The sequence below is a fragment of the Balearica regulorum genome, chromosome 2 (genome assembly GCF_011004875.1).
Source record: "Balearica regulorum gibbericeps isolate bBalReg1 chromosome 2, bBalReg1.pri, whole genome shotgun sequence".
Lineage (NCBI taxonomy): Eukaryota > Metazoa > Chordata > Aves > Gruiformes > Gruidae > Balearica > Balearica regulorum.
Window position 1 is genome coordinate 549,374 of NC_046185.1, and position 10,532 is coordinate 559,905.

A 10,532-nucleotide genomic window follows, 5' to 3' on the forward strand; every position below is an offset into this window, starting at 1 on the left:
AGACCTAGGTAACCTAAGTTGCCATGTAGGTAGTTGTAGATGACTTAGGGAAAGGAGTAAGAACAGTTACAGAAGACAATATCTCTGATTTATACTCCTAGCATCATTCTTGTATGAAACTGCTTATTTTAAATAAGAACATATGCAGCTGTAGTCTGTAATGGTGTTAATTTCACCATTTTTTTTTAAACACAAGCTAATTAGTAAACTCAGTGGAGCTGAGAAATCATGGACATAAGAGAGAAACTTAAGTCAGAGATATAACTTTGGATCTGCAATCAAAACTCCAACTATAGTCTGGAATTAGCATGACAGCTGAGGAAGGAGGAGATGTCTCTGCACTTTAATGAAACTATGAAGACAGGTATTGAGTAACAAAGATAGTTAATGTCTTGACATTCACGGTGAAAAAATCAACCTTGCAAAAGAAGGTTAAGGAATTAAAGCTATTGGAAAAAGTTTCTTTAGCCATTTAAGTAAAAAGAGGGGGCAGCTAATGACCAGTGTAGTAAAAAATTATTATGGTCTTGTTATAGCACTGAATGCTTACATAAGCATTTTTCCCCTTTATTAAAAGCATAAGGCAGACTGGCTAATGATGCACATGGGATTACTGCATCCTAGGTGGTCATAGAGCTCAGTTTGTCACGTGCAGGTGTACACGTAATAGTTTTAGGAGGTTTTGGTAAGAAGTCTGTCACGTCAGGGCTATTGCCATATGGCTGAAGAACAGCAAACATGATGCTTGCATTTAAGGTAGCATGGAAAACTGGTATCTGCAGACTTTGTTCTCACACCAGTGGTAGGGAGAGATTGAAAATGAGCTTTAAAGGAAGGACAGAATTTTAAAAAGAAACAGGTATGCAAAATGTTTTGGATGTTTAGATGAACATAACTTTATTTGATCAGACTACTGTTATATGCCATTAGAAGAAAAAAAAAAAGTAAGCATATCCCATCAACAGTACAGGAGTTGGTGGAGACCTCTATGAAAAGCTGTTGGACAAGACCAGCACGATTACGATTACAGTGGATTTTGAGATGCCTAGGCAAGTGAGAAGAGATGGAAACAAGCTGTGCTGGAAATTGCTGACCCTTCACCCTGCTGGTGAAATTACTTACAGATAGGTCTTGCTTCATCTCCAATAAAAATATTAGCGACCTTATGCTAGGCAGTAGGAGAGTACTAATGGAATTAGTTGGCAACACAGAGATGAGCTGCATTATTAAAATGGAGGAGAATTAGAATATCACAGCAGTTTGGAGTAAGAAATATATGCGGCATTTAGTAGTAGAATACCAGATACTGCATTTAAGGAACAAAACCTTAAGATTTTTTTGCTCCATGATGTCAGGGCTTATAGGAACCCCATGAAAACAAGGAAGAGAAGGATCTGGGTAACTAAGTCATGAGTATAATAGCCTGGAAAGCAACAGAAGAAAAATTGGGATCCTAGAGTGTATTTTAGGCACATTATTTTCAGTAGTTTTGTGGAAGTGTTTTATCATTTAACTAGGTGTTCATCTTGATTGTTGTTTGAATTCTGGTTTTCTAGAGTCAGGGTGTTTATTTGGATTACAGAAGGCATAGAACAGTACTGCAGCTATTGGGAGAATTGGAAAACCTGATATGCAGGAAGAAACTAGAGAAGTTTGGCTTGGTACAACTGTAGAAAAATGCTGAAAGGGCCATCAGACTTGCTGAAGTACAGTCTGTATGGAGGCAAGGAGGTCACAGGATGGGAGAAGAGGTACAGACAACAATGATAAAAGGAAGTGGTTATAAAATGTTTTGATTATGAAGGCTGGAAGTTTGAAGAAGGTTTCCAGTCATTGAAAGCAGTAGAGTTCAGTAGGGTCTTACCAGTAAAAACAGTGGTGGCAAAAGTTATAAGATTGCCTCATTGAGAGATTTACTAATGTGATAATTGTTTGCAGTTGCTATGATTATGAAGGCCAGCTTCTGTGCTGTGTTGCTGTCTGCATCTAAAGGATGAAGACTATAGAGATAAGATTTTTTGTTTAAACTGATCTAAAAGTATGCAGCTTTTGAAAATAGCAGTATTGTGCTCTCTCTTGCCCTGTCCCTTGTGCTTGCAGTCGTGTTTTTGACTACACTGTTCTGTGAATCAGACAAGGATTAACATTCCACCAGATCACTTAGATAAAACTTACGTTTGTCACACGGCACCACAGCCCTGATGCTGTCATTAGAGGGGGTGGGATGCAAGCTCCCATCAGTCTTCTTAAATGCATCACATTCCTTAGCATCAGTAAAAAGCTTTATTTGTGTAGAAGGTGGGAACAAGTAGAGATTCCTCTTGCTCTGGAATTGCCTGCATCTTTCAAACCATATACTGAATTCTTTGGTGCCTTCTATTCAGTAACCTATCTAGCAGCTTGAGATGGGTGAAATTTGAGTTGCAAGAGAACGTGTTTCTTCCAAGGCTTGGTGTCTCATAGTTTCTACATTTCTATGGTGGGCTGAGTGGAATACTTTTTTATAGTAGCACTGGAGAGCTGTCATCCTCAGAATCTATATATCTGGTATTTCTCAGGTGTGAAAAAAGCTGAGCCTCAGCTGAATGCACCCATAGTATGACTTCCTGATGCAGAATTAACACTTTTTTCTTTCTTTTTTTGTCTTGCAGGAAGCAGTTGCAGGAGCTGCAGTTCTTGGCACTTTGGCAACCCCTGGGCTGGTATCTCCAGCACTGACTCTGGCCCAGCCGTTAGGGGCGTTGCCACAGGCTGTAATGGCAGCACAAGCACCCGGAGTCATTACAGGTATATTTACTCTTCATTTTGTCACTTGTGTACCTGTTACAAAATATGGTTCTCTATAGCTGGGGTCACAACTAAGGAGAATTTGAAGCCGAAATCCTCCATCCCTCCCCTCCTTTGTCAAGAACTTTTTTTTTTTTCATTTGTGCAGCATAACAGGAATTTATTTTGGTATGTAAAAGATACAACAGGGACATGAACTTCACAGCACGAGTGCATGGCACAACTGATAATTGTTACTCTGTGCAAAGTCCTGCACTCTTATCTCCCTTCTGGGCAAGTATATGATGCATGTATTCAGTGCTTATGTCCTGTATGCTAAGTTGCTGCTTATGTTTCCCTGGTCATTGTTGGTGCAGAGCAAATAAAACCATCTAGATTCTGTGATCCTGTTTATACTGGCTGGTGTGTATTCAAATGTTGCAGAACATCAGTTCTTTTCTTTATGCTACAGAGTTTGTACTCTTACAGGTGTAACCCCTGCCCGACCTCCCATTCCTGTCACTATTCCACAAGTGGGAGTTGTCAATCCTATCCTTGCTAGTCCCCCAGCATTGGGCCTGATGGAGGTCAAAAAGGAGAAGGAAGAGGAGGAGGTATTCCAGGAGTCAGAGAGGCCGGAGATGCTGAGTGAACAGGAACATATGAGCATATCTGGCAGCAGTGCCCGTCATATGGTCATGCAGAAATTGCTTCGTAAACAGGAGGTGAGTGCAGTGTGACTGCCCTGAGCTGGTTCATTGTCAGCAAATGAGACTGCTAGGTTTAGATCCGTCTTAATGTGGTACAACTATGCAGTTCTGTACGTGGTTCAGGCCTCCTGCAGCAGTACCTACCAGCTACCCCACAGAGCTCATGTGGGACTACAAAGGCTACCAGCTTGTGTGCTGCTGGTGGTTCTTATTCTGCCTTTGGGGTTTCCTCAGAGTTTCTCTGAGAGTTCACACCAGTCACTAGACCAAAAGAGGCTTGGCTAGGAGGTGTCTCTGATTAAACAGTGTGTTTACTCAGAATCATTAAAGCAAACCATGATGGAATTTTGGCTTATAGTTAAAGTGAGACTGCCACATTGTCAGAGGCAATCTATTCCAAACTATTGAGTCCACCTCTTTCCCACAACCTTTTACTGCAGGATCGAATTCTGAGATGTTTATAAAACAAAATTTCACTGAAGATACAATGAGAAAGAGGACAAGAATGAATGATAAAAATTGAGAGCACTAAACAGAACAGTAGATTCATAGAAATTTTTTTTTAGGTCTTGGAAGGGGCTGTATTGTTGAGATTATCAGGCTTCTTGTTTGGGCATGACCAGAAGTTTGTTCCTGTGCATGATTGAGTTTCCTATCTGACACACAAATTTTCTGAGCTTTGACACTGAATCAACAATGTTTCTCCTCTGTTTGCAAAATAGGAATAAAACTGACATGCATTTCTTAAGGGAGGACACAAATGAGTTAGCTAGTTAAGTGTTCTTTACTTTCAAAGGGTACATAGTTTTAAATACATCTTTGAGCTTCTGACTTAGCAGCCAATTTTCCTGTCACAAGTACCGTTCCCAAAGAATTCAATTAATTTGGCATACTTGCTTGAAAAAAGTTTAGCAGTGTTGAAAGAGTCTTAAATTATGCCATTCTCAAAGCTGCTTAGCATTCTCGACCTGTAAGTACCCTTCCGGTTTTGCTGTTCTTTTAGCAGGCCCTTAAAGACAGTTGTACAGGCGTGTGAATAAGAACGGGAACAAGTATTTTAAAATTATACTAAGCCTGAAATGCTGTGTCTGCTAGCCTGTGATGTTGGGCAAGGCCAGAGCTGGGAGGAAGGGATGTGGTAGAGCTGGGTGTAATGCACAAAATCAGAGGCTGCCCAGAGAGGTTGTGGTGTCTCCATCCTTGGAGATATTGAGATGTCATCTGGACATGGTCCTGGGCAACTCTAGGTGGCCCTCCTTGAGCAGGGGATCTTGGACCAGGAGACCTCCAGAGGCCCTTCCAACATCAACCATTCTGTGATACAGAGAGGTGCTCAGTCACAAAGGGGCTTGATGGGAGAATACGTATGAGAAGTGTTGCAGGCGCTCTCACTCATTTGTTGTTATCCCCTGTAATGAAAAAACGAAACAAAACACCACAAAACCACGACGGTGGTGGTAAAGATAACAAAGCAAAAAATAACTGAATAGCAAGAGCACAAGAAAAATTATAGAGGTCTCCAGGTCACTTGTGCTTTGAAGATGTGTCTAAAAAAGGCCCAAGGGATGGCATACAGCTTTCCTGACTGAGGCCTGCCACAATATAGCTGGCAGTGAATAAGATTTGTTCATTTTGGATGCCTGGGAAGAAAATTTACTAATTTACCCCTGAGAACCTGGGACACTATCAGTTCCGTGGAATATGCTTGTCATGAGAGCACTGGAATATCTGGTGGTGCTCAGGCATGCTGCATAGTCTGTGGCTTTGCAAATTTAATCTCAGTGTCTCTCAGGTGTAGTAATTCACTTGTCCTTTCTCTCTGCAGTCTACTGTGATGGTGCTTCGCAACATGGTGGATCCAAAGGACATTGATGATGACCTAGAGGGAGAAGTGACAGAAGAATGTGGCAAATTTGGGGCTGTAAACAGGGTCATCATCTACCAGGAGAAGCAAGGAGAAGAGGAGGATGCTGAGATCATTGTCAAGATCTTTGTAGAGTTCTCCATGGCCTCAGAGACTCACAAAGCCATTCAGGCTCTGAATGGGCGCTGGTTTGCAGGAAGGAAGGTGGTAGCAGAGGTGTATGACCAGGAGAGATTTGATAACAGTGACCTGTCAGCATGAACTCTACTTGAAAGACTTCGCCCCTGCCCCCTCTGCCTGTCTGGGGTTTTTTTTAGCCATGTGTAAAGAACGCTCCAGGGTGGGCACAGATCTCTGTGATGTACTTGTAGTTTGGATAAAAGCGCAAAGAAAGCTGGTGTGCTTCTGTGTGTGTGTGTGTGTTAAAGGGACTGACACCTTGTCAGCTGTGTGGCATGGGTCTGGCCTCATCCGCCTAGAAGAGCAGGGCCAGGGCCTGAAGTTGCTGCTTGTGCTCCTGCCTTACACTGTGCTCACTTCAGCAACACTCAGGTCAAGATCCCACTGCACCTTTTAGGGGCTGGAATATCTGTTTTCTTCAGAGATGGGCCATAAATGGTTGGAATGGAGGAGGGAGTCCCTTCATAGGGTGCTGCTGTATTAACAACAAGGAGGGAGGGAGCTTTCCTGCTGTGGATCTGCATGTTGAGTGTCGACTCAGGAGCCCAAACATGGGTCAGAGCCCAGAACTGAACCAGCTGGGCCTTTTTGGAGTGTTTACATTGCATTTGTTCTGATACCATAGTTTGGACCTCAGAGTTTTTTTCATGGGTCAGAGCTACCCCTACTGATCCATCCTTTATGTGCCAAAATAGGAGTAGCAAGTCAGGCTGCAAGGCATCACAGCTGGGGTGAGAGCGAGGGTAGTGTTGATTTGCAGCATGAAAGTGCATCTGTGAAATAAACATCTAGCCCTTGTACTATGGACAGTGATGTGGAACACGTGCCTTGCCTGAAAGGAAAGTTGGGGGGTTTTTTTGTTAAGGACTCAAAGCTTTGGTAATATTTTAAAAGCTTGAATGCATTTATTTTAGTATTCTTTCTGTTTAGCTAATGAGTAGGAACAGAATTAGCTCATGTTAATTATTTTAAATATTTTAAGTATGTAAGAAGCTACTATATTCTTGTTATGCATAACTGGTACACAGCACAGATCCGAAGAAAATAATTGCTTTAGTGTAGAAATTCAAATGAAGAATGATCTCAAAGGAACTTCAGTAGGGAATTCTGAGTTGAGCCTGCAGCTGTGGGTTGCTTCTAAGCTTGGAGATGTCTTTAAAATTAATTTTTTGTATTTTGTTTCAAACACTCAAAAGAACCCTTTCTATTGAAGGTTAGAAATGTGCATTTGCAGTTTAACTTTATGATTAATCTATGTTTCCTTCTTTTTGTACGACTATTGCCTATTAGCTTAAATAACCTTCCTTCTTCCCTGTTTTTATACCCATTTCAAGTTAATAGCAAGCCCGTTGTTTTCAACTTGTTTTGATAGCCAAAGTCTCTTGGGATCAGCTTGCTCTTTTCCTGGTCATCTGCCGTAGCCAGCCCTTCTTTGCATTTGTTAGCTTGAATTTCCTTTTCTTGAAAGTAGTTTATTATACCTGCTGAATATATCATATAGTGGCATTTGTTCTTTCTTATCTGTGCTGGAAATGCCACCTGTGATCCCATTGACCTCTCACACCCACAGCATACTGGTAGCTCACAGTTGTCTCAGTTTCACAATGCAGCACAACTTCTTCGCTGCTTTTGTTTGTGATGCAGGAGAAAATTCACTATTAATTGCTCCAGGGTTTTATTATTCCTCCTAAAGAAAACCAAAACACCTCTCCCATAACTTAGTTGGCCTGTCTAGCTTCAATCTTCTGCTATTTGCTCCTGTTCTGTTGGCTGGATTTAGGAAGACTGCACTGGAAGTTTCCTTGTAGTGTTGATGGCTTAAAAAAACCAAAGTGGATAAAAGTTGATGCAAGGGGAGAGCATAGAGTAAAGAATGACAGCCCACGTGTTAATCAACAAGTTGTTGTGCACAATCAATCTTCCTTGGCTGACAAGGTGATATTTCACAAAAGTAACTTCATAAATGTCTTGACAAGCCAAATGTCTGACAAGATCATCTGTCTTGACTTCTGTGTGGCCTTTGACAGAGTCCTCCACAACATCCTTGTAACTAAATTGGAGAGGTATGGGTGTGGTGGATGAACTCTTAGATGCATAAGGAATTGGCTGGATGGCTGCACCCACAGAGTTGCAGTCAACAGCTCCATGTCAAAATGGAGATCGGTAGTGAGTGCTGTCCCTCAGGGGTCCATGCTGGGACTGATACTGTGCAATATTTTTATTAATGACAGACAGTGGCATTTTGGCCAAATGTACACATATCTAATGATTTAGGATTTTGAAGCAGGTATGGAAATATGCATTTAAAAGGCTAGCATGGCAGGTCAGTAGTGCGTTAGGCTTGGCATAAGTTTGCTTTGTTTTGTGTCTTAATTTAAAATGGTTTATTCAGCAGGTGGGAATTCTGACTTGGAAAGCTGTAACTCAGAAAAGGATGAGAAGATTATGGGGATAAACGGTGGGTGTGCTATGCTGTGGTGTTCCTCTCTCAGGGCAAGTTTTGGGGGGTTCGCCATCCATGTAGTTAGCCTTCTAGGTGACTGTACAAGCCTGAAGCTGTCGGTGACCAACAGGATGACGTGTGACAAGAGGACCACAAAGCTGCACTGTGAGGGCCTCCCTTTGGAGGAACTGGCCAGCTGTTGCAGAGGCTGGTGAGTGTCTGTCGGTCCCCAGGAACACTGGTTGTGTTGGACCCTTCCCTGAATTAATGGATGGCCTCTCACCATTCCCTCCCCATTCCCTCATAGATGATGCTTCAGAGATTCTGTGGAATCACCAAGTCCCATTTAATTGTGTATTCCAATTATCATATTTCCTGTCATGCTTTCTCAGCAAACTGGAAAAAGTTGTAGATGTCTTCAGGTGCGGCATGGATCTGGTGGGAGTGCAGACAAAAGAATGGGTACCTCTGCATTAGTCTGTTCGGCTTCAATCTTTCTTGATACTCCTCTTCTTAAATGGTTGTAGTCTGAACAGTTTTCTGACAGGGTGACAAGGTAACAAGGTGTCTTCAAGTTACTTTGCCTTGAGGTTTTTTCAGACTTTTCCTGTTGACAGAATACACCACCCTGCAGAGCAACAATTTTCAGCCACTTGTGTCTGTGTAGGGCTTTCTCAATTGATCCTTTGACAGCATTGGTCTTCAGGGTGAATTATTTGAAAAACATGAGCAATTCAGAAGGAGCTTTTTGCAGAAGCAACCTCAACACCTGGAAATCTTGCCACATGACCCCGCACCAATGGACTTTCCTAGATTTGCAGCCCTAAGATAGGACAGAGAATTGTGCTGATCTTGTTAAGATTCTGGCACAGGTCTGCAGTAATTCCCTGAAAGACACAAGTCTAAACCTGTCCAAATTTGTCTCCTGTGGTTCCTCAAGTCTATATGTTTACGTATGCTGATAATGATAATCATACTAGTAGTGGTGTGTCACAGAGGCCCATATATATCTTGAAGCAGTGTGTGTGGAACTTGGCTAGTACCAGAGTTGATTGAACAGAAACAGAACTGAGCAGGTGCTCAGTTGCTTTGTTGCCTTATTTATGGCAGCAAGCTGTTCGGGTGCAGCTGCACAAACTATTGGATAGCTCTGTCTGGTGGCAACTGTCGGAGGAGGCTCTAGATTTTAATGAAAGCATCCCAGAAATGTTTGGGGTAAGGATGAAACCTTGCCTCAGTGCTGGAGCTTACAGACTGGGCCTGACCAGTAAAGAGTTCAACTTTTCTAATCCCTAAAGGAAATGACATTGGTGGAAAGTAGAGGCCAACAGGCTGCTCTAAATGGGCCTTCATGTCTTGACTCAGCATCGCTGGTTCCTTAGCAGCAGAGGGGTTGGAAACTTCAGCTCTTGTAAGGCTGTGGGCCTTCCCTGCAGGCCCAAAGGCACTGTTTTAAAGAGGATACAGCTGAAGTGGAGATGAGAAATACTGCAACGCAGAAGCCCAGTACCCATTGTGCAGGATTGGTTCTCAAGTTTTTGAATTGGATCATTTCAACGTAACAGGTTAAAAAGAGCTTGCAAGCTCATGTACCCGTGCTCTCTGCTAGAGACCTCTCCTATCTCTACAGGATTGCTTTGCTGAAAAATGAGGCCTGAGGTCTCACCCCCAGTGGATACGGGTGCTTGAGTAAGCTCGGTCAGGTATTTCATGATTCCAGGACACTCTTGTCTGAATTCATCTTGAACTGGTTCCCATCCATTCCTGTATCTGTCACTCCTGTTTCTCCCCACCCTACCTACCCCAGCTTTGAAACACTTTTTTCCTGAGTCCCTTGCCTTAGATTTAAATGCTTGAGCAAAAATGGAGAACTAATTGTCAGCTTAAATCCTGCAGATACCTAATTCTAGAGCTGCATACCACTGGTGTTTTCTTTGGCCCAGGACCTCACGTTTCAGGGCCTTAACCTGTGCAATGCTGTTCTTTGTCTAGTTCCTGCTGTTGACTTGCATACAAGTTTAAATTCTGTAAATCCTGTGGATTACTGGTGTATCCTGCATGGTAGATGAGCGGAGGGAGACCAAATAATTTAGGAAGTAGCAGTCTGAAGCAAAATAGATACTGAAAAACCTTCTTGTGTATCTCATTGGTACTTGGACAGACTTATCTCTCCACATCATCTTCATTCCAGGTAAATGGTTCACCTTTCAGTATGAATGAGGTAAAATCCTGATTTGTCTGCGTGTTCTATATGTGCTGCATCTTGTGTAGATCTTCGTTTTTATGGCTGTTGGACTCTCAGACAGACAGACAGAATGACAGGACTAATACAGGCACGAGTGCCTCATCCTTCTAAAAAAGCATGCCTATCAGGAAAAGAGGACTTAATAGTACTGTAGAAGACTAGTTAGTTAGTATTCATGCTTCTAAGACAATAGTCCTGACTTTTCACTGGCAAGTCTGTGGAGAGTTACTACCAAAGCAGTCTGTCAGTCTTTCCTGACAATCCATGCCTGGATCTCTCACAGAAATCTGGAAGCAGAGCTTCACCTTTATCCCTTCTGTTCCA

At 42.4% G+C, this 10,532-nt stretch overlaps 1 protein-coding gene across 9 annotated transcripts in view; it reads left to right on the forward strand.

The window, feature by feature from the left end:
• Positions 1-5,736, forward strand: part of PUF60 (poly(U) binding splicing factor 60) — a 31,285-nt gene extending 25,549 nt beyond the window's left edge. For all 9 annotated transcript variants that reach the window (XM_075743078.1, XM_075743081.1, XM_075743080.1 and 6 more), the window contains 3 exons: positions 2,652-2,787; positions 3,256-3,491; positions 5,302-5,736. In XM_075743078.1, coding sequence (XP_075599193.1) covers positions 2,652-2,787; positions 3,256-3,491; positions 5,302-5,601 — 672 coding nt within the window. In that variant the 3' untranslated portion in view covers positions 5,602-5,736. The remainder of the gene's footprint in view (positions 1-2,651; positions 2,788-3,255; positions 3,492-5,301) is intronic.
• Positions 5,737-10,532: the final 4,796 nt, after the last annotated feature.